Source organism: Cupressus sempervirens, chromosome 2, assembly GCF_028749045.1.
Source record: "Cupressus sempervirens isolate cs-2001-9-10 chromosome 2, ASM2874904v1, whole genome shotgun sequence".
In the NCBI taxonomy this organism is placed as follows: domain Eukaryota; kingdom Viridiplantae; phylum Streptophyta; class Pinopsida; order Cupressales; family Cupressaceae; genus Cupressus; species Cupressus sempervirens.
The window spans coordinates 595,381,413-595,406,894 of NC_143119.1; the positions used below are offsets into that span (position 1 = coordinate 595,381,413).

Genomic DNA, 25,482 nt, shown 5'->3' on the forward strand with positions numbered 1-25,482 from the left:
AAGCCCAAGTGGCAATTTCCCTTTCTTCTAGACTAGGACAAGTGTCTATTTTTGATTGGCCACCATTTTGGTGCCTTCTCATTGGTTGCCACTTTTTTGCGCTTTTTTCATTGGTCCATTGATGAGGTGGCACCTTCTCATTGGCCGATGGGGTGGCAACCCTAATTAGGGTTTTGAGGATCCAATCGGGATCGTTGATCTTGTTTTGATCTCCATCGTCCGTTGTATTTTTGGCCCCTATATAAGGCCATTTGCTCTCATTTGTAAAGTGTTGGAGAAATTGTTGCGAAGATAACACCAAAAGCGCTCTCTTTTTCATTGGTGTGACTTGCATGGTGATTAAGAACATTGGGTGTTATTGCATGTTTTCTACTTCCACATAGTTAGATTTCTTTTCAAGTTGTTGAAGCAAATTTCATTTCAAGTTGTTTAAGTGAGAGTAAAGTAGATGGATAGTTGCATGGTAGCATTAGTAGGTGTTTGATAGGGATCACTACTCGACCACTAGCATCCTAGCCGCTTGTTGGGAAGCCTTGCGTGGCAAACTAGTTTATTATTCCTTTGAATCATTGCACCTATGGAAGTGAGGCCGCTAGTCAACTTTCATTAGGTTCGATCCCAGTCCATTTGCTAGTCTTCCATCCATAGGAGTAAGATTAGTTTAGCAAGTAATTTAGGACTTAGAATTTAGGAGAAGAAAGTTAGAAAAGCACCAATCGAAAGAACCATTCACCCTCCACCACCATCACTTTCCATCAACATCATTTAGCTTTCACAAACCCATCACCATCACCATCATTCCACCAAAGTCCAAGTCATCCTTGAATGAATAGCGTAAGGCCACCTACATGATTACCAGCAAATCACATCAATAAAACTGAGCGAGTGTCCACAAGAGTAAGGAACATTGGAGTTATTCTCATATCCCATGTATGTTTGATACTCCATATCAAATGTTCAATGGCTAATATGTTATGTAAGCGATACAAAACTCGCATCAACATTATCTGGCGCTAGAAGGAGGGTTGAATGATTTTCATTTTCAGATCAACTTGGAAATTCAGAGCAGAGATTGAGGAATGAGCTTTCAAGGTTAGATTTGAGATGAGAGATCTCTTTTAAAATCAAAAAAGAAAAAAAGAAAAAAAAGAAAAAAAAAAGGTTTCTCAATGGATAGGCAAGTGGAAGTTCATCCCATTTGGTCTGATTTGAACAAAAGGTTATCTCCATTGAATTTCTCAACTTGCAGCACCAAGGAAATGTAGGATACATGGTACTACAGATCATGGGGAGATGGATCGTTTGGTGTTTCTCTTAAGAGTGGACATGGCGTTAAAAGGAAAATTTTCTTTTTCACAAATACATGAGCCTGCGGTCTTTGTCAATTCGGAGGAAGATTTTCTTGTTTTCAAAGAAGATATCAATAGGGAACCAAAAAACATATGTGGAAAACGTTATTGGTGCCTTGCACATAGTCTCATTTATTCAGACTCTACTTGCCCGTCTTACCAAGACACCATTGACTTGGTCAAGTTTCAATTGGGTTGGTATGAGGAAATATCAGTAGGGGGTGGTAAGAATTTCTTTCAGCTTTCAAGTTGGACACCAAAGAATGAAGAAGATAAGATTTATCAAGAGGATATGGTTGATTTTGATATTCAAGATAACCGAGTGGATGAACCTTTACACATTATATCAGGAGGTGGAGAGGTTGATAAGAAAATCAAGGAAACAATTGAACTTATCCAAGAGAGAGAAAGGAGGGTAGGCAAAGATCAACAGATGAAGACAATAGCAAAGATCAACACAATAGCATAAAGTTTGGCAAAAGTATGCCAACCATGATGGTCCTGTAGTTGGTAGGGTCCAAGACTAACCTAGTCTTATGCATTGGATAGATAATATGTCACGACCAAGAGTTGGAAAAACAAGTGCAAACCACTTAGTTCAAGAACAATGTGAAACAATAACAACAAGCTTGAAGAATTCCATTTGGAACCCTTCCTTGTCTGGAGTCATGTTGATGTTCATGCATCTAACCTCATTGATGTTGGAGAACGTGAAAAGGTGGAAATGAGGTGAGGGGTGGGGTGTGGTGGAAAGGAGGTTGACCAAGGATATGATAGAGAGTGGAGGTGTGGGAGACAAGGGAGTTGTGATCCAGGGTGGAGGGAGGGGGATGGGGAGGAAACATAATATGCTAGAAGAGCTTTGAAGACAATAGGATAGAGGCACAAAGGGATCTACACTACGACAGGAAGAAATCCCACTTCTTGTAGTGGAGAAAGCGGCAATAAATGGCCTCACTCGGACGAACAAGGAGGGAAGAGTGGAGAAGGCAAAGAAAATCGAGCGGTGAATGGACTTGCAGTCCTCGTCAAATCAATGACTCATGGAGCAGGTGGATCTACGCTTGGGCATAAGGGAAAGGGGGGAAGTGTGGTGGAGAATGGAGAGAAGGGCAGACTCCGACAGTACAATCACAGCAAATCAAACATGAAGAGAACATCCTTGGAATTGGTGAAGGACTCCTGGGGGAGGAGTCATCTAAGGTGTAGAACAAAGAAGTCACAGTCACTGCCAATGAGGAGGAAGGATGTAAGGGTGGGGATGGTCAATGTGGGAGGGGACGAGGGAGCGGACGAGTGGGGAGGAGGATGAAGCTAATGAGGGCGTGATCAGCTAAGGGGTGGTAAGAGATGTTAAAGTGGTTGATAAGGGAAGCACCAAAGAGAACATAACCGACAACGCTCACACCGTCATAATGGGGCCAACAGGTGAAAAGCTTGAAACTAGGAAAGCAGGAAAGCCTATTCAAGAACACCAAGTTTGAGGACTCACATAACTATAGTAGATGGCAATCGTACTTAGTAAGGGGTCCTTAGTTGTCTTTAGAGAGACATTGTAAGCCTTGAGTGCCTAGTGATGCTCCACAAACCAAATCAGAAACACAATCATGGAGAGGGGCCTGAAGGTCTCTAATCTATGCATTACAATCCACAAAACGATGATGTCACACATGGACGAAAACCTACTGATGTACCCGTGCAAGTCCTCATAAGGGTCTTCGTATACCATGTTGTGGACTACACGGTACAAGGAAACTAGCGAAAAGTAGCATATTGCAATGAAGTTGTTCCTGCAATGTGATGTTGTTTGCCCAATACAGATCCACATGAATCTAGATGAACTATCAAAATGAACCACAGAAGTCGTGTCAAAGAGGTCCCTGACCAAGCAAGCAACACCACCTGAACCCATGACCCCACCCAAGCACCTAACCTCATCCTTAAAGGTAGACAATCACTATTAGTCAAAGATATCTAGGAGAGATCAAAATAACTACGAGATTCTCGACAGAACCAAGAGCATCTTGAAGGAGACTTGGCAAGGACCATAAGGTGCCATTGTCATTCCAGAAATTGACATGTAAGGAGTCACTATACGACTCCAACATGCCCAACTACCAACCTAGTCGTCATTTAGCCTTGGTGGCTGACCTCAATCCTCATCCCGAATGAGGGGAATTTTGAAAAACCACTCTGGAGTTCCTGATAACAACCCACTTCTCGATGCATCTAGCTTCCACAACAAGTCCTCGAGAGTGTTTCAGCTCTGTCACCTACAATCTAGTGAGATTCTCATCGAGGGAAATCTTTGGAAGAGCAAAAAGCTTCCTCTCTGCCCTAAGAGCTCAAAGACAATCTACCAATGAAAGGAAACGTATAAAGAGGGTGCCATCCTAGCCACCCCAGGCCCTATCAAGTGTAATGTCTGCAATGCCCAGTGGATCGCTATAGAAAGAGTGGCCTACTAAGATAGGGTCGACAGTGGAGGGAGGAAGGCCTTGAACTCTCAGACTGAGTTCACAAGCACACCTTGCATACTCATCGATCAACCTAGCCTGAACAAGCTCTTCCACACCAAAGAGAGGTAGAGCGGGCCTAGTGGTACTGCATAAGGAGGCCTAGAGAGGTATGCTTGTTGTTGAGTTTAGCTTTTTTTTCCTTAATAAGATGGATTTCTTGTACTTGTACCTTATTGCCGTTCAATTACAATTTAAGGTCCATTGTTTCCTAATTAAGTTGCGCAAATTACCTCAATAATCGTTGTGTTGGAATCCACATCTTGTTTTAACGTTGTCAAGGTTGAAGACAAGGAGTGTACGGTGACCTGCAGATTTTGATTGTTTGCTTAAGTTTACTAATACGGTCGAAAAGCCTTTGGTATGTGATAGGCATAGACGGGGTCACCATCAAACCAAACATGAGTCTCCTTGCAACAAAATAGAATGACAAAAAAGAGGAAGCAAATCGAACAGGTCAACAATCGAGTTATGTAAGAACTAAATTCAAACTCCCCCAAACTGAGTGTTTATCACAAGCAGAGACGGGACTAGAGAAGGTAGAAAAATTCCCAAAAAAGTGCTCCCAACCTACAAAATAGAGTATGAGAAAACTTGCAAACTACACACAGAGCAACAGTGACACACAGGTCCAACAAGCAATGACCAAAGACAAAGACCTCAACCACTGTATGAAGCGCAGTCACCCAACAAAGATTCCGCAAAGCCACGGCTGCAAAAAGATAACAGGAGTTGTCCATAACTAAACACAGCAAGTTTCAGAGTTAACAACAAGCACGTGTAATGTCCAAACTAGCGCTCGCAGTCCCCACAGCAAAGCTCGAGAAAAGAATGCGAACCACTTACAGAGACACAGTGATACACAGGTCGAACAAGCATGACCAACGACAATAACCTCAACCACTATAAGAAGCATAGGAACACAACAGAGATTCCACAAAGCCAGGAAAGCTTTCAAGATTGGTTTCACACTGGTGATTTGTTTATGACATCAATAAAGATAAATCAAGGATGTAGATTCATATTCCAATTCGAGATGCTTTCACCAAACTTGAACACATCAATCACAAACCATACTATAGCATCATAAAGACTAAAAAAGGATGATGTACTAGAACTCATGTCTTGTCAAACACATAGTAATTTTCAAATGCTTTATAAATAGGTATAATTTTGTTGACAAACTACATGTAATTGGGTAACAAGTTGTAATTGCATGTGATAGTATTGCGTGCAAAGATGTAACATCTAATTAGACTACAGTGCATTAGGCTTTGTAGTCTTGAATAAGTCAAAGGTAGTTAAGGGTTTTTCTTTCTTTCTCTGCCTTTTTCTTAGCCCCTCATTTTTTAATAAAGGATGGTGCTCATTGTAATTTTCATCTTTTAGTTAAGGCAAGAAAATCCTTCAATTTGTATATAGACTCTTAGGACTTTGTGCTTGGATGTAGATTTAATTGCTTCCAATAAAAGAAGCAAATTGTTTTGAGACTTTGTGCCAATCCAAATTGTGATTCGACGACATTTTCTCGAGTTGATTGTGATTTCAATTTGGCTCAAATCTCTTTGTTCCACGTTGATCCGCAATCCCCAACTCTTCTAACACACTCTTTTCCCCCATACCCCTCCACCCTCCATCCTCGACTTTCGCTCCCTCACCTTGCACACCAGGGCTCTTTATGACATTCCTGGGCAGTTTTCTATTCACCCCTCTTCGCCTCCTTTCATCCACCTTTTCACCCCTTCCCACATTTATGAGGCTATCAAATCCATGAAATGTAGTCATGTTGCTGATGAGGAGGGTTTCCAGGCTAAGCTTTTCAAGTTTGGTGCCTCAGTTTTGGGCCCCTATCTCTCTATTCTTTTTAATAGAGTGATTCACACTAGGTTTTCGACCTCCTGGTCTAGGCCTCTGATTTTTCCCATTCACAAGACCGACCCTGTCTCTGATCCAAGGAACTACAGAACCATCATGATTGGGCACACATTTGCCAAACTGTATGTGACAACTCTTAATGCTATGCTATCGGTGGAGCTCAACAGGATTGGTTGTAGGGCTAGAGGGCAGGCCAGTTTTCAGGCGGATTATCAAACCATGGATCATAGCTTCACTTTATGGGCTATTATTGAGAAGGCAAGACACAAATCAGAGAAGGTCTATTGTTGCTTTGTTGATTTTCGCAAAGCTTTCGATTCTATTCCTAGGGTGGCTTTGTTGGAGAGACTTAGGGAGATTGGTATTTCAGATTGGTATTTCTGAGATGCTTCGTATCGGTATTATGAGATTGTATGAGACTGTGGTTGGTAGATTTTGGACCCCTAAGGGCTTCTCGGATCCGATCCATAGCACCATTGGGGTTAAGCAAGGGTGTCCTCTCTCTCCTACTTTATTTGGACTATATATTGATGAGCTTGAGGACTTTCTTTTGAAGTCTTCGCTCCCAGGGGATGGCTTTTATCTTCATCAAGTTCTGATCTCTATCCTTTTGTTTGCAGATGATGTGGTTCTCCTTGCTTCCTCTCCAGATAGGTTACAGAGACTTCTTGATGGTTTGGCTTTATTTTGTGATCAGAGACAGCTTGTCGTTAACTTGTGTAAGACTCGGATCATGGTCTTTAATTGTTTAAAGACTTCTCATCTTCACTTCATGTTTCAGGGTCAGAAGATTGAGATCACTTCATCCTACACTTATTTGGGAGTCATGTTTTCCGGTCCGCAGTTCAATATGAGACCTGCTATTCAGCCCAAAGTTAATAAGGGAATGGGTTCTCTTGCTTTTCTTGAGAAACAGTGTTTCAAACATCACTTCCAGGATACCTCGTCTAAGCTATCTCTCTTAGATGCTTTGGTGTGGCCAACTGTTCTTTATGGTTTTGTGGTTTGGGGCCCTTCTCTTCTTAGCTCAGACTGGGCCTCGATTGAGCAAGTTCAAACTTTGTTCTTGAGGCACATCATCAGATGTCACAAGTTCACTCCTCACAGTGTCATTTTTGCTGAGTTTGGTGTCCATCCTTTTAGACTCGCGGCCATTTTTTATTTGGTTTTGTTCCTTCATCGTCTTCGGGGGTTTGTTGATGCTATTGGGGACCGGAACTGCTACTCCTATTTAGCTTATTGCTCTTCTGTCTCCATTGCAGATGTTGAGTCTGGTTCTCGCGCGCGTTTTTGGTATGCACAAGTTTCTTTTTTGTTGAGTTCGATTGGGATTGACATGGATCGTCTCCCTCCTTTTCAGTTCTCTTTGGATGCCCCTGCTCATCTTCTCCTTTTTCAACAGGAGTTAAATGAGCATGTTCGTCTTGATATCTATAGACGTTACATTACTACTACCTGGGTTAACCCTCCTGGCGGGTTGCGTCCACGTATGTCTTTGTATGCGGAGCACTTTTTAGAGATTTTTGATGGGATTATTGCCCGTCATAGCTATCTTTCACGACGGTGGTCTCATGCCCTGCGGATCTCTTTAGGTTCTTTTACAGTTGGTTCTCATCGTCTTCGGGCTCAAACAAATCATCATATTGATAGTGGGGAGCAAATCTGTATGCTCTGTACTTTAGGGGAGGTGGAGAATGAGGCTCATTTCCTTTTTCAATGTCCCATTTACTATGAGATTAGAGGGAGATTCTTTTGTCTATTCAAGAAGTGCTTTTCTCTCCATGACTTTTTCAGCTATTATGATCAGAGATGTCTTGCACTTTATCTTCGTGAGGCCACCACGCTCCGTAATAGCACGATCCAGACACTGCTTCCCCACCAGCACTCATCTACTCCGCTCATTACTGCCTTTTTTACACCATTATCCCCTTTGCGTGGTGTGAAAAAGTCTTCCAGCTCTATTCAGTCTAATGGGCTTTCCAGATTAGTCAAATCCCGTTCTGACTACTTGCACCAGCGACACTCCTCTGGGAGAGGCCAGAGACAGGGCAGCACCTCTACACATCGGCATTTGTTTCATTCTGTGACAGATTTCTTCTCACCCAAGAAAGACTCTTAGCGCTTTCCCCATCTCTGTTCTTTATTGTTATTTCTTTTGCTGTATTCTTCCTTTTTGTTCGGACACTTCTGTGTGCTCCTGCTAGTGTTTGCTTCACTGTTGTAATCCTTTCAGTCCCATAGACCTCTTTTTGGTCTTTTGTTGAACATTAATATCATTATCTTATCTTATCTTATCTGATCAAGAGGGATTTAAACCCAATCGTGCAGACTTTGAGCTACATATTGTGTTCATAGTTATAATTTGGTTTCAGGGTTTGATCTTGAAGACTTTGTGTTGCCTATCAAACCTGAAATTAACATAGGACGCTCAAGGAAGGGAATATGTTGCAGACTTTGTGTTGTTTCGTTTTCTTAGTTGTGCAGATAGGGTGAAACAAAACTGCAGAGGTTGCTGAAATGGGAAGAGTTGAAAGTAGAAATAAGGGACTTTCAAGCTCATGAGAGGGCTGCACAAGATGCTTTCCCAACTCAGGTGTTGATTAGACTGCCAAAGAAATTGAGAACCAAGGGAAAGGCAAGAAGATGAGGTGGTTGAGCTCAAGACGGGGATGATGCCTAGCATAGCAGTCTGGCTCTCGGGTGGGGGTGGAATTGTGAATTTTGTTCATTGTTGATGAATCTATGACATCTATAATGTTGCTTGTTGCTCCAGTTTCTACTAGGTTTGTTGGTTGAAGAAAGGAAAATTTATGTCTACTGTGTAATTACAGGTGATATAATAGGTGTAGAAGGGGCTTGGAGCAGAAATGGCTCCATTTTGTAAGAAAATGTAAATGATGTAACGAAGTTCTTGAGTCTGTAGGTGTGATCAAAGGATTTAGATGGCTGAATTTGACAGTTATAGTGGATGGAAAGCAAGTCACAAAGTTGTAATGTTCATTAATAAAATTATCTATTACTGACCAAAAAAAGGGGTTATAGGGTCAATTTTTTGCAATAATGTCTCGAGTTTTACTTTCCATTTTCAGTTCATTATTCAGAGTCGGACACAATGGTTGCAAGTGGAAGTGGAACCTCCAGTTCAGTTGTCAGGGTGAACCCTTTTAAAATTGATGCAACTTCACCATTTTGGCATTATACAACAATGATTAGGGTACTGTCTGGTGATGGGAGTTTTATTTAGCAGTGTAAACATTGCAACATAGAGTATTCAAGCTCATAATTCGGAGAAAAACCTCACTTCATTCCCACCACTGGAAAAGGAATGAAACCTTGTAAGGGGATCAATGGGAACGGGCTGCCAAAGCAATTAATCCTCCAATATGCTGGAAAACAAGAGGAAGTTGATAGGAGAAGCAATAGAGAAAAGACTACTCAACCCCCTGTCAAGACAGACTTGAGGAGTCCTCCTAGTGGCTTGATAAAATCCACTGGCCCACCACATCCTTTGTTGCCAATGTCACCACCTTCTGAACCAGAAAATGTTACACAGAAAAGGGGTCCATTGGATGCAACTTTAAAAAATTAAATTAGAGAGGTTTCTGATCAGAGTGTTGCTTATTACATTTATAACAATGGGCTTCCATTCAACATTGTTATATCACCTGATTAGTGAGAGATGGTGACCGTCCTTTGCAATACATTTCTAATTGTTTTAGTCCTAGGTATGAAAAGGTGTAAACCACCTTATTGGTGACGGAGAAAACCTTGATAGAGACACCACTGAGAGTGATCAAGGATACGTGGACTGAAATAGGTGTATCCACCATTTTTGATAGATGGAAAGATTGCAAGCATAGGCCATTGATCAATGCTTATAGCAGTGTCCCCTAAAGGGGCCAGTGTTCTTGAAGGCAGTGGATTGTGAGGAGGAAGTGAAAGACGTAAGTTTCATTGCCAATATCCTCATGGAATTAACTAAGATGATGGGAGCTACAGATCTTGTTCAAGTCATAACAGAAATGTTGCAAGGTTTTCACACCATTGCCCCATTGCAAATAGGGACCCCCTCTTTTTGCTGGTAAGTTTAGGTAGTAGTGTGAGTTTGCCAACGATCTGGAATTTAGAAGGCCATCGATGGTAGGGTAGAACTCAAGAATTCGCAAAATTTGGCAACTCTGGAAGTCAGAAATCGCAAGGAATTTTTTATCTAAGGGAGAATACATTTGCCTAATTGTGAAACGAGATGAATCACCTCTTCCTCTCAAGGATTGGAGAGGAAGCGCCTCTTCTTCTCAAGGATTAGTGAGGAAGCACCTCTTCGTCTTAGATAGTGGCTAGAGGAAGCCTCTCTTGGTATCAAAGTGGGGTAGATGAAGCATCTCCTCGTCTCAAAATAAAGGCAGAGGAAGGACCTCTTCCTCTCGTGCTTGACAAAGGAAAAGGGGGATTGAACATTGGTTTGATAAAAAGATGGCTCAAAACTCTAAGAGATAAGACCTTATTGCTGAAGAAGGTGGCCTTGGGCCCATTAGCCAATATTAATAGCAATAAGCAACTCTATGTAAGGCATGTGGGCCTGGTCCATGTGGACCACGCTATCAACTATAATCCTTTGCATTCTAATTCATGTCCTGCAATGAATATATTATTCAAGTCGTCTATGGTTGCCCAGATGAAGATGCTAGGGTCACAAATGTTCTTCGCACAGAGGCACTTAATACACAGCATCATCAACCTTGATGCGTGTGGCAAACAAACCAACATACTACCAGGTGATTCTTTCAAACACGATTTAGTCAAATGAATCTGGAAGTTGAGTTCTCCAATGCTCGACTATGCCCTTTGAGAACCCAATTTTAGAACCCACAAGTTAAGCAAACATTAAGTTCATATACAAGGGCTCCCGACAAAACTATTATGTCCAATCCTTCACTTTGAAGACCATTTACAAACTCTCCATCTACAGCATTTGTAATGGTTTTCCATTATTCTGAGTAGATGGACCCTAACAAATGTATACCCAGAATTCAATCTCGTGAACTCCAAATATTTCCTCTCGGCTTAAAATGTTTTTGATAAATCCTTATAAAAATATGTCTCTGTTATAACTTCACAGACTAGCAGGAAAACCAGCTCTAATACAACTACAATATCCCCAATAGATATTTACCCATTTTTTCTCAAAATAATATTCACGACTTAAACATACAAAGTTGCATTATAAGCCAATAATATAAAACCAATAGATTCTCATAAAATACCTTAAAACATGTTATTGCATTATACAACAGCAATACAATAACTATTATTCAAAAATCCAATCTTAAACACAATTTTACAGTCAGATTGGAATACTAAGAAAAGAACTTGTAACCACATGTGAGACATCTGAAGTGACATCTCCACGGACAATGGGTTTGCGTCCACTGTCTCCCGGCATGAGGGTTTTCGTCCTCCTGTTGGATGAAAGCTGAAGCTTTCTGAATAACTCTCGCAAGAGAGAAACTGAAATCTGAATCATAAACCAAGCATGCCAAATCAATGAGTATTTTCTCTTTTTAATCCTCACAGCTCTGACACTTTGACTCCCTTCCTGTCCCCTCCTTGTCACTTTAAGCCCACTTCATAATATTAAATTGACCTTTTATAAATTCAATTCACACTCTCAAAGTCAATTTTAGTATTATATGAATATGTCTTTAAATTTCCTAATGTCCCAAAAAGAGGACATTACAATGCTCCTACCATCATAACTGATATACTACATATATTTATAGATGATTCCAACTTCACTCTTGTTAGCATACAATATACATATTAGACTGTATATGGTTCTATGTACCACCTATGTCTATAATTATCTAGTCATTGTTTAATTTGGAGATACTAGTATAGAGTTCATCACTTAAATGAATACTTATAATTAATAATCCATTTATATTCCATGGTCTGTTCTCTTTGGTGCCATATTATTAGAGATGATGCTCGATAATGCTATTAATGTTGTGTCTCCCCTTTTTTGAATAGTACATTTTCTATTAAGATTCATAAATCATATATATGAGAGGTATATGTAGAAAAGAACATATTCCCAAAAGGAGACATAACAAGTAGTGAAAAATTGAAATTTCTATTCCCATCAACCCTCTATTGCTACACTGCAGCGGACTATAAAAGAATGCAGTCAGCATCTATTTTCACTTGCAATCACCCTGGTTGAGATAGATTATATTATAGATGCATTCGCAATAAGAAAGAGACCCATGATTTGATTAATGCCCAAAGCTACTCCCAGCATTCCATATCTTTTGAAATCTGTATCATACATACTAATTATTCCTTCTCCTCACTCTTGGGAATGATCAGGTTGTTGACTTTTTATATCTGCAATGAAATGGAGAGTGATGTCAAGAGACGTGTCTTATATCAACACCTCCCTTAAGTCGCACGGCTTCAAGACGCTTACCCTGCCGTTGCTTTCAGATTGTTAATGTTGTTCATGAATCTAATGTTTATTTTTAGGTCTTTTAATTTTCAGAACACCCCCATATCCTTCCATACTTGTTGATTATCAAATAGCAAGTCATAGACAATGTATCTTCTGCCTCATTCAATTAGTATTCTTTACCAATTGTTAATTCGTAAACATTGACTCATATAAAATCACTAACATAAACCTTAGCGATAATATGAGTATGTTAATTAATTACTTGAGCCCTCCCTTACCTTTGTTCGTTGTTCACAGGCTATAATTAAATCAAGCACTATCACTTATTAACATAAGAAGCTTTTTATAGTCAATCTTACTTATTGCCGACTTGTCATTTGAACCACTGCCTTAATTTGACTTGCTGTTTAAATATTATTTCTGTACATTAATGTATATATTTTCAATTACCCAGTCAGCATATTTATTTGACTGTCCAGTTTATGCGTTAACATACCAATCTGCCACTTTATGTTCATACATATAAATGGCCACTTTTACATTGTCCTTAGTGATGCCCTTTTTGAGATTTGCCTTATAATGGTTTGTTGTTTGCTTTCCACCCAATGTCCTGTTGATATCATCACTTGGCCTATGAATGCATCATATGGTTTATATCTTTCATCACTGCCACAGGCAAGATGACTTACTTTGTAGGAGAATGGTCATCTTGTAGTTATATTATATTATAATCTATTATTCATTTTTACTTTATTTATTATTATCATTTTCAACTTTAGAAAGGGGTCATCACATTTTATTTATAATTTTATTGGTAATAATGTATTTGAGTATCGCACTTCTTAATATTATTATATGTTTGATGTTTTGAAACAATTATGAATAAACATTGAACATGTTACATGTATAAATCTATGATGTATAAATTTATAATTTTATAATATATCAATATGTATAGATATGTATATGCGTGTGTCTGTGTGAGTATGCGGAATCAAAACCCAAGCCAAAAAACATTTTGCCAATCCCGCATAACTGAACCCGAACCCATATCAGAACCAGGACTGGTACCTTAGAATTAAAGACAACCTATCATCCATTCCATCTTCCATAATAGCTTTTGCCTTTGCTGCATTGCATGACTCTATATACGTGTAAAAAGTTAAAATAGAAGAGAGGGACGAAGACAGACAGTCATTCAACTCCTTCCAATAGAATTTCATGAGCAAATGATAAGATCCATACACTCTTTTATGGCCCTATATCTTTCCTATACATCAATTCTGAATGCTAGTTTTATTTCTGATTTTCGTTTATCATTTGCCTCTGCATATAATGCATCTGAGTTGTAGAAATTTGATGTTCCGTCCCCTAGTTATAATAGAAGAGAGACAAAGACAGACAATTGTTCAACTCCTTCCAATAGGATTCCATGAGCAGAAGAAAAAGATCCATACACACTTTTACAGATCTATATCTTTCCTATACGTTGATTCTTAATGTTAGTTTTATTTCTGATTTGTTTTTATCATTTGCTTCTGCATATAGTGCATCTAAGTTAAAGAAATTCAAAGTTCTGTCCCCTGGCTATCTCCTACATTGCATATCACAATAAATATCTCCAACAAAGGACTGTTTTATTACTATAATAAACTATAATCATACATACTAACACTAGCAATCATGCATAAATATTAGCTCACTTGGTCTATTAATAAAGTTTCAACCTCACTATAATTTCTCTATTTGTTACAATATCAAAAGCACATAAAACTATAACTTAGAAGTAATCACAAAATAATCTTCAGATATTCTAACCCACATGCACCAGTAAGAGACTCAAAATATTTTTTGTGTTGCTTATTCATTATCTGCATGTATATTTGGATAGTTGTGTGTAAATGAAAAGCGGCAAAAAACTCACTAAGCACAAATTCTGGGCGGTTTAAAAATTCCTCTACTTGGACATTATCTGTATAAACCAGGAGAGGTCGACCATCATTTGGACGAATACTTTGTGTTTGTGAGTCTCTGCGAACAGGATACCTAAATGCTGTTGAATGGAGTTTATGATAATATTGATCATGCATCTGCAGAAGTAAAAACCAAAAAAAAGGTGATTGTGCATGCGCAGACATGTCAGAAAAAGATACCATCTCAAATTCTAATAATTCAAGAAATACAATTTTACCTGAATGAAATAATGTTCTGGTGTGTGAAACCAAGCAGTAAGGCGTGAAGAACGTTGCTTATCCTCCCCAATGCCAGGCAAATAATCACGTGTACATTCTTCACCCTTGTGTACATCATTGTTTGGCCACATCACAGAATAGCTATATCAAACAAATTCTATATCAGTAAATATGAACCTAAAACATCTTTACTCGGAAAGAAAAAGGGAAAGCATATCAACCAAAATAATACCTTATAGCTGAAGTAATTTTCCCATCAGGCATGAACAAAAATGGCACAATTTTGAAATTTGGCACATCGCTATGTCGCAATGCTGAACCAAGCTCATCCATCATATACCTACAGTATATTTCAAAATGTAAATGAGTCATCTATTACTATAGCAAAGACTACAGTAACGGAAAAAAGGGTGGGAGAACCAAAAAAATGGACAAGCCATTTAAACATGACACATTTATCAGGGCTTCTAATTGTGGGCAATACTAACGGAAAAACAGTCATATCCAAGCAATTGGACAAAAAAAGGTTAAGTGTTAGGTTATCTGAATTGGTTAGATAATTTGCAGCATTATCTCTGTGAACATCAATGCTCACAAATATCTCAAGATTTCATAAACTATAAATAAGTACAACACCCATATGCATTTTGGTTTGTGGGTTGATGAGGGTGTTTGGATGCCACTAACACAAAATAAAATATACTGAGTATTTTCTATCCTCTCTTGTTTAAAGGAAATCTCAATTGCTAATATGCTTGATCAAGTGAGATGACCCCAAGGTTATCTACGTCAAATCTTGACTTTCACTTGGATAGACACAATTGATGATGTGATACATTGGTAATCACAAGGGGACTTAACCAATTGTTCCTAAACAGAAAAAGTTAACTCTTTCTATATCACTATATGTGATTTCTCCTCTAGGCTCTCCTAATGATAAGACTTCAAATTCTCTAGCTGTCCAAGCATTGTCAGATCTTTCAAAACCTTTATGACACTTCATTAATACTACTGAACTGCTTCAAAACAAATTACAAAAGGGATAAGGGTTCAAGAAGCTGACTAGGGTTCTGAATCCTAGGGACAATGACAATGATGGATATTGAGCCCCCCTTGTCAATAATTGCAATTTCGGTAGAATTCATTCCTAACCCTAGTCTGTCAATGGATATATCGCTGAGATATTTCACCAAGTACTTCATTGTCATATTGGTGAAGTCTTCTTAATAATCAAAGATATTATCCGAAATTCCAATAGTTCTATAGGTGTTGATTTATTGGTGCTATATTTCCTGTGGGTTAATTCATTGACAATAAAGTTAATAGACAAGTGCATGAGTTGTTGGAGAAAGGTTTGATCAAAGAAAGCTTGAGTCCATGTGCTGTACCTGTTGTATTAGCACCTAAAAAGAATGGAGAATGGAGCATGTGTACTAATTCAAGAGCTATTAACAAGAACACAGTGAAATATAGGTTTCCTATGCTGAGGATGGATGACATAATGGATTGTTTGAGTGGAGCGAAGTATTTTACCAAGATTGATTTGAAGAGTGGTTATCATCAGATCAGAATCAGAGAAGGTGATGAATGGAAGACTACTTTCAAGACAAAAGATGGTTTATATGAATAGTTAGTTATGCCTTTTGGTTTGACTAATGCACCTAGTGCTTTCATGAGGTTGATGAATGAAGTTCTGAAAAGATTCTTGGGTAAGTTTGTGATTGTTTATTTGGATGATATTCTACTATTCAGTAAGACTAAGGAAGAACATCTTGCGCATATTAGACAAGTATTATAGAGGTTGAAAGAGGAAAAGTTGCCGATTAATCTAAGAAAGTGTCCTTTTATGCAAGAGGAGATTGTGTATTTGGGATTTGTGATTTTAGCTGATGGATTGAAGATGGATCCTTAGAAGGTTAAAGCAATTTTGGAATGGCCTACACCTGAGAACGTGGGTGAGGTAAGATCATTTCATGGTTTGGCTAATTTTTACAGAAAGTTTATAAAGAATTTCAGTGTTGTTTGTAATGCTATGACTGAGACAAAGAGAGGAGCTAAAAAGGAATTTAAGTGGACACCTGGAGCTGATAAGAGCTTTGAGACATTGAAACAAAAGGTTGTTGAGTTACCTATATTGACTTTGCCTGATTTCAATAAGGTATTTCAAGTTGAATGTGATGCAAGTGGTAGTGCCATAGGAGCTATATTAAGTCAAGAAGGTAAACCTATTGCTTCCTTTAGTGAGAAGTTGAATGATGCTAAAAGGAAATACTCTGTTTATGATCAAGAGTTTTATGCTATTGTTCAAACCTTGAAGAAGTGGAGACATTATTTGATTCCTAAGGAGTTTGTGTTGTATATTGATCATAAAGCTTTACAATACTTGGGAAGTCAACATAAATTGAATCAAAGACATATGAAGTGGGTTGATTACTTGCAGAGTTTCACATTTGTCATTAAGAATAAGAGTGGAGTTGCTAACAAAGTTGCTGATGCATTGAGTAGAAAACGTTTTTTATTGAATGAGATGAAGGTTGAAGTTCTTGGTTTTGATAAAATGAAAGAGTTGTATGATGTTGAAAGAGTTGTATGCTGCTGATCCTGATTTTTCTGAGGCGTGAAGAGAGTGCAGAGCACCAAATTTGACAAATCACATTAGTAAGTATGATGAATATTCCTTTCAAGAAGGTATGTTGTTCAAAGGTATTCAGTTGTGTATCCCTAGAAGTTCTATAGAGTTAATCTGATTAAGGAAAAGCATAGTGGTGGATTGGCTGGACATTTTGGAATTGATAAGACATTAAGTTTGCTAAAGGATAAGTATCATTGGCCACAAATGTATAAGGATGTTCAGAAATTTGTAAAGAGTTGTGGGGTTTGTCAAGTTGCAAAAGGAGTAAGTCAAAATATTGGTTTGTATACACCTATTACTGTTCCTAAGAAACCTCGGAGTGACATCAGTATGGATTTTGTTCTTGGATTACCTAAGACAGTGAAAGGGTATGATTCTATATTTGTTGTGGTGGATAGATTTTTTAAGATGGCTCATTTCATACCATGTAAAAAGACATCAGATGCTAAGCATGTTGCTGAACTTTTCTTTAAAGAGATTATGAGATTTGCATGGATTACTAAGAAGTATTATCTCTAACAGAGATAGTAAGTTTGTTGATTATTTTTGGAAGACTTTATGGAAGAAGATGGGTACTAAGTTGAAGTTTAGTTCTACATTCCATCCACAGACAAATGGACAGACAGAGGTTGTGAATAGAAGCTTGGGTAATTTGCTAAGATATTTAGTTGGAGATAAGCCAAGTAATTGGGAAGTAGTGTTGGCACAAGCTGAGTTTGCATATAACAATTCTATCAATAGGAGTACAAGGAAAACACCTTTTGAGATTGTTACTGGAATGCATCCTAGAGGTATATCAGATTTGAGAGATATTGCTAGTGAAGAAAAGAAAAGCGCTGCAGGAGAAGAATTTGCTGATTTTATGGAGTCTTTGCATAAGAAAGTGAAGTTGAGGTTGGAACAAAGTAATCAGAAGTATAAGGAGAATGCTAATAAGTCTAAAAGAATTTGTATAACTATCACGAGTCAGATGATGGAGTTGTTGTATCAAAAGATTATCCTAAGAAGAAGATTGAAGAAGTTGAACAGATATTGGATCAAAGAGTTGGCAAGAGCACAAGAGAAAAAGATTACTATGAATATTTGGTGAAGTGGAAGAATACGCCTATTGAAAATGGTTCATAAATTTCTCAATTTGAGTTGGATCCAACTCAAATTGTGACATCTCGATGATTCAGGAGAATCATTCCTTTCAACCCCGATTGTCTGATGCAAGAGCATCCTGGGTTGCCTTGTTATCCTACTCATTTTTGTTCATTTTGCATGTTCATGCCGAGTTACTGTAGCTCTAATGGATGCCGAGTTACTATAGCAATCTAGTGTTGACCGAGTGTTCCTTCATGTGGCCAATTACCCAGTGTATGACGAGTGTCTTCATGTGCCGAGTTACCTAGTGTATGCTGAGTGAGCCTTCATGTGCCAAATTTTCCTATTTATGTCAAGTGTCAGCATTTGGAAGTGATTTTTGTGAGCCGACTTGCAAGATTTATTTCAATCGTGACATTTATGTTAAGATCTTTTCTTGGGATGTGTCCAGACCATTGTTGGGTCAGCCTTCCTCTTATGTAATGTTCTAGAATAATCTGTAAGCCGTTTTGGCAAGTATATATAGAGTGTTTAGGCTTAGAGTTAGGACAGTTTTTTGGAGGGATTCTGGAGCAGAATGCGAAAGTTTGGAAAGTTTGTTGCATATGTACCTGGAGCTACGAATTTGATATTGGATCTTTCATTTTGAATATATTTTGTATCTAGTCGTAACCCAGAAGGACTTACAACTAGGCATGTATGTTGATTATTTGATGAAACAGTAAGTGTTTTCTCTTATTCCTCCTTTAGTTGTTGTTTAGTGTGTTGCGTTTCCGCTATGTTAACTCTTGCAGGGTGGTTCAGATAGTTGGGTGTGCCTTTAGCCCTAGTTATTCATCCCTCCCTGTGTCATCCTGCCCTATTCCCTCTCCACCAATGCTTCCCCCCTTCGTCACACTCCTACAAGAAGAAAATAATATGATGAATGCATATTTCCACATCATTCCAATACAATTTAGTTGTCATAACTAATAACCATATTAACTAACCATTTCCAATTCATGTAATAACATAACGATTAACCAATATCTTCAATTTCAAATGAAACATAACAAATAACCAATATTTCCAATTCACATGAAATGAAAATGAATAACCAATTTAGCCAACTATTTCCAATTTGCTTGATGTCTTGACGGCTAAATAGATTATTTAAAATTAACAAAATAGGAGATGTAACAACATCCGCGACTTTAATTGGGAATCGGCCACCCTCAAGGATTTTAGGATCACGCTCATTAAAAGCGTCGATAATGTTGAAGCAAATAGAATGTCAAAGTGGGTGTTGATCTCAACATGTTTGAAACAATAATTGAAGACTATATCGATGTTTGATGAAATGATTAAATCCTACCGAAATTTTTTTTGCTTTCAAACACAATAGGACACATCCACAATCTCATAATAATCATGCATTAAAGTTAATGTAAAATGTGCCACTTCCAACCAGCGTTAATGCGGATGTGACAGGCATAGGCATTTATGTAGACATATTGACCACCCTTGGCTTAGTTTTTAAGCATTTCTTCTCGAGCTTGCAATCTTAGGCAGTTTAAGTAAATTTTTAGATAGAGATTGCAGTGTGACAAGTAATGGAGTCCTCATTCACTCTACATTGTTGGAAGCAGCAAAATCCCTTCCTCAGGCACAGTTTTAGGATGAGAGTGGATAAAATGTTCAAATTTACCCATCCCAAGCTACGGATGTGGTAGATTTTCTACTCAGTGACATGTTTTATCAATTGGACCGCACCAATATAGACATCTATTCCATAATCCTTGCATGGGCATTGGAGGTGGGGGAAAAGGACATTGTGAGATTTATGATGTACCAATTGATTCCAAAGAAAGCCCTAGGTGGCCTAGAGGAAATTCTAGCAACTTCAGTGGTTAATTGGGGGATTAATTTGGGGGAAAGGGCCACAAGCATTGACAAAATCCCTAGCATAGAAGTCATCCCATTCCTATAGAGATTTGTGAAATACCAAAGACATCAATGTTTCAAGGAAGCCAAAAAAACATGATTTGCACTAAAGTTGGTGGTAAAGCAACACATCATCGATCAAGACATTGAGCAAATGAAAGCTAGGGTTGTCTGGACAAAGGAATATAAAGCCCAACTTGAGGAGAGGTTGAGCGCTCGAGAAGCCATCAACCAAGGGGATAACAAATGGCCAAAAGCAAGACAGAATGCTATGATACAAGCAAGAATCGAGGACTTTATCCCTAGGGCCTTACGGTAGGGCAGGTATTACTACTTGTTTCAGCCCTTTAGTTTGGGATGCTTGTAGATGAGGTTGAGTGTTCTTTGTGATCTTTTGTTTTATTTCTTGTTCAAATATTACTCTATTTTGGATGCAATTGGGAAATGCTGGAATGCAACCACAACAAGGGCAATCTTTGAAGTTTGAGTTTAGATTTTATCATTGGTGCAACTTCCTAAAAAGGAAACTTGTACATAAGCTCCTTTTCGGTCTCTTATTGTCAATTTGGGATTGCGAGTGGGGATTTGGTTTGGAGGTAACAATTTCTAGGGTGGTCTAGGTGACATGATTTTGACAACAATGGTCTTTATGTTCATGGAATACACCAATTTTGTCTGAATGGTAAAGGGACTTTAAGGCTTACACATTTCTAAGTGAAGACAGAGTGGCAACCATTTTTCTGGAGATGCAAATTCAAGTTTTGAACTCCCAAGAATGAAAAAAAAAGAGAAACACACAGATGCACAAATGTACGAGATTCTTTAGAGCATCAATCGGATTACCTTTTTTTGTTGAAATTTTGGTCCTTATAACACCAATTTTTTAATGAATTGTAATATGACTTAGTGGGTAGTTATATAGCCTACAATCGCAGTGTGCAGAAATGTCTGCATGGCAGTTAGATCAATTTTTGTGTGTTCATTATGCCACAAATACTCATGATGTTTTTGAGATTTGAGGGTTGTTTCTTGTACTTGCTTTTTTCTCTATTATTAAAACAAAAAATTATTACCGAGAAAAATTCAAGATCATTCAATTAATTCATAAGTATTTGATTTGTTTCAATATCATGTCTATTGTGTTTGGCTATCGAGTTGTGCTAACAAGTTAAACCTTTTATGTTAGACTTGATACTCCTTTAATGGCATGTACTCCACATAATGCCTTAGCCATTGGAGATTGAGGAATCACGATGAATGAAAGGTTAAACATTAACACGTATTGGAAAGCATAACTATGCCTTTGTCATGGCTAGCGCGCAAATTGCCAGCATCCCCTATTATTAGCATGAGATTATGTTGGTTTCCTCACAAAGGCTCAAGTTCTTACGGCAACCACATTATACTTGGTTGTAATCTTCTAATATATCGACCCATATCCGATAATGCTTAGAATGATATAATTTGTTGTTCTTGTCATATACAAAGCCACTAAACAAGTGTATCTTTTATTATCTTGCTTCCACGTAATCAGTTTATGCACTACTTATCTCTACATTGATATCATTCTTATTATTTCATACATGGCATTAAGATCCCTTCAACCATGACAATCCTCATTCTTCCTTCATCTAATGCTTAAATATTATACTACTTTAACCGCATCTATATGCCCGTGGATAGAGATGGGATAAAACATCATGGACATCTTTTGTGATGATTTTTGTAAATCCCATTGCGTATTCATATCAAGTCATCGATATGGTTATTCATCTATTGTTATTTTATCACCTGGTATAGTCGATCGGTATTCTTCTCATATGAAGTCATTTGTCGAAAATAGTCAATAACTAGTCAATGTTAATTTTATATTTCTATTTATTATATTTGGTTCTTTCATTAATTATATAACATATTGTTTATTAATTATTCATTTAACAATATATATATATATGTGTGTGTGTGTGTGTGTGTGTGTGTGTGTGTGTGTGTGTATGTATAATTGATATATTCGTTAATTAATTAATTATTAATTTAATAATAACATTTATTAATATGACCAATATTCTTTTACTTATTAATTCATTTATTATTTATTATTTATTTATTTATCAAACCCACTTAAGGACGCGCCACTTAAATCTTAGTAGGCCAACCCGTTCTTTGCATTTTAAATTTATTTCAACCACCATCCATTCCTTAAGGAGGTCGAGTTCATCTAATTTAAACAATTGATTTCATCAACTCTCCCTAGCCAACCCCATGAACAATCTGAATTGACTCTAATTTGGGTGATGCTTCTTGTTAATTGTTGTTTATTTATCAAATGCTTAATAAGACATGGGATATCAAAACTTCCCACTTAAGGACGTGCCACTTGACCATGATAGTACTACTGATGAATCAAAAAACCCATCATATAATCTCATAATAGTTGTCAAAAGGATCCTAGAGATGTAAATCTCAAGAAGCCTCTGAAAGATGATCGTCCTTGGGACAAACTCAAAAGCCTTGATTAAGTCCACAAAGTACCAGTACACCTTTGAGGAATAGTGACCAGCCTCCTCAATAATAGCCCTCAGTGTGAAGATATTGTCCATAGTCTAATACTTTGGCTTGAAGCCACCCTACCCCTAGAATAGATGGAAAGTTGGTCTAGCTTCCGTTAAGAAGAGTGTACAGAACATTAGCATACAGCTTAGAGAAAGTGTGCCCAATCATAATAGTCCTGAAATTGTTGGGATCTTTGTAGATCAAGAGGATAATGTGATGTGACCACGAGGGAGAGAACCCCAAACAAACCACCTGGTTCAAGAGATCAGTCAAGTAACCCCCAAGGACCGAAAGGCCGTGATGGAAGAACTCAGCATGGAACCCCTCCTCATCGGCTGGTCTATTGTTATTCATGATCCTAACAACATTCTTAAAATTCATGCAAGTGAAGATATGGCGGAGGGTGGCCTAGATAAGGGGCTGGCCAAGGATATCATAAATCTCAATCGTGTTGGAAAACAAGTGGCTAAGGTCAAGCACGGTGGGGAGAGGGGTTTGGTGGGGGAGGAGGGTGCACCAAAAAGACTTGGGGGAGTGGATGAGGGAGGCACAGAGAATTCTCCTACATTGTGAGATAAAGGGACACTTCTTAAGGAAGAGAATACAATAGTCTGCAGCTCAATGAAGGCGGTGTGGTGAAGGGAGAAATCAGAATGTAAAGTCTGGAAGAAGGTTTTGCAACAATCATCAGACCACTTGTTCATAGGGAAAGTGCTCCTTGACCTAGATGGGGTGTGTTAGGGCTAAAGTGAGGGAAGGACAAATGAGCAGCATCCTAAATAGAGGCGAAAGAGGTGGTGGAACATGAAGTCAACATATCCAATAGAGGAGATGTGGGAGAGGGGAAGGAGAAGTCTAAAGATGGTGGGAGAAGAGATCGAGGTCACCGTCCTTGAACCGAAACAGGGTACTAGGAAGAGAGGTGGGTGGGGGAGTTGGAGACAAGGAGAGGCTAAGGAGTGCATGATCTGAAAGAGCAATGAAGGAGTCGGTAGATAGAATGGAGGGATGACCTGCTAGAGAGGGCATAATCAACAACGCTGCCCCATGAGGCCTAGAAGTGAAGCAGAGGTAACTCGGAAAGCAAGATATCCCATTCAAAATCACAAGTTCCAAATACTGCCAAAGATGGATACACTATCCATATTTGGTGAAGGGTTTGAAGGCATCACCTAATGAATGATGGAATTATGAAGTAACGAGATTGTTATCATTGATGCACAAGGAGTCCACCACCCTATCATTAAGGGACACTTGAGCAACCTAGGTCCTTTTGTTGAAATCACCCAGGATGAGAATGTAATCAGCCAATGCGAACTAAGCAATGCTATCATTAAGGTCGGCATAGGGATCACTAACAAGATTGTTGTGGATAGCATAAAATAAGGAGGCTGGAGGGAAGTAGCATGCTCCAATGGAAGTGTCTCTGATACGGTGGCTGACACTACACAATTGGAATTACATGAATATAAAAAAGGCATCTGTCAAGACAACTGATTTCACGTCCTGAAGATGATTGCTAACAAGGTAGGCAACCACACCAAAGTTGCGAACCCCACTAGAGCTCCTAGACTTGCATCTATAAGTGGAAAGCCAGAAAAGCGTACAATGCCCAAGAGAGGACAAACTAGACTCTCATGCCTCTCAGTGAGGAGAATATCAAAGAAACCCAAAGCATCCTGAAGAAGCCTCAGGGAAGACCAAAAAGACCCATTCCCATTCCAATAGTTAACGCTAAGAGAATCCAATGTGTCACACACTCCATGCAAGCGACAAAACCATCATTTTGCTGCAATTGCAGGGTGCTTGGTTTTCCACCCAGAGGGGAAGGAATTCCTGATGATAGCCTTAAGGTTCCTAACAACCCATTTACCATTTCGCCTTGCTGCTGCCACAGGTTCTCTAGACTGTTTAAGTACAAACCCCTGCATTTTGGTAAGGTCCTAGTCCATAAAAACCTTTGTAGGCAGCAAGAAAAGCTTCAGTCTAGCCCTAAGAGCCTAATAGACAATCAGCAGCGGAACAAAAGTAAAGAAAAAGAGTATTCTTATAACCAATTCATGCTCCATCTGATATGAAATGTAAACACTCTGCCGACACTAAGAAATGTCCACCTAGCTGAAATGGGATCAAGGGAGGCCCTGCACTTTGAGGTTGAGCTTGCATGATCTCCTTTTGTGCTCCTCAATGAGTTTGGATTGAACAAGTTTTTCTGCAACAGCAAACAGGGGGCCATTGTTTTTGTTACAGATGGAAGCCCAAGATTTGAGATGCTTTTCAGTTTGAAAATGTAAATTAATCAGTTCAGAATGTTTAGGTTTAATTTACAAAATGTCAACATCCTTAATGCAGGTATGTTGAATGTTTGAGCTGAGAATGAAGCTCGGCATTATCAATGACAACAGATGACAACCTGTTAGAAATGTCCTCCATGTGGCGTTTGAGTTTCAGATTCTTGGCTTCCAACCTTCATGTTGTCATGTCCCCTTCTCAGCACTAGAAATTTGGGTGCCAATTTAATCTATCTCCACATCCGGATAGATTAATAACATTATTTAACAGGATGCCTACCAGTCACAATGGGAATTTAATTTAATTTACTTCAGAACTTTATTAAAGTGAGCGGAATTAAGTCATTTTAATGTTTTTAAGTTATTTACTTTATAAAATGACTTTAAGTGACTACATGACGAAAATGAAGTTTTAATCCCACATTCCTTGCTCCTTGTGTTTCCCCTCACTTCAAGGCTATAAAGGAGAGCTTGTATTGGGATTAACAAAATACAAGAATTTATAAAAAGGTTTTATTGCGAATCTGGTTGCTTAAATGTGACTGGCTTGAAACTGGAGGACAAAAACCCTCAAGTTTCTAAGTTTCAAAGGAAGTTGGATGTCACCCCAATCT

At 38.5% G+C, this 25,482-nt stretch overlaps 1 protein-coding gene across 1 annotated transcript in view; it reads right to left on the minus strand.

Moving 5' to 3' along the window:
* LOC149574807 (tubulin-tyrosine ligase) overlaps nucleotides 1-25,482 on the minus strand; it is a 118,823-nt gene that overhangs the window by 61,961 nt on the left and 31,380 nt on the right. The window contains exons 7-9 of the mRNA XM_089814632.1: nucleotides 14,616-14,723; nucleotides 14,383-14,524; nucleotides 14,116-14,281 (exon numbers count right to left, since the gene is read on the minus strand). Of these exons, the coding sequence (XP_089670758.1) occupies nucleotides 14,116-14,281; nucleotides 14,383-14,524; nucleotides 14,616-14,723 (416 nt within the window). The remainder of the gene's footprint in view (nucleotides 1-14,115; nucleotides 14,282-14,382; nucleotides 14,525-14,615; nucleotides 14,724-25,482) is intronic.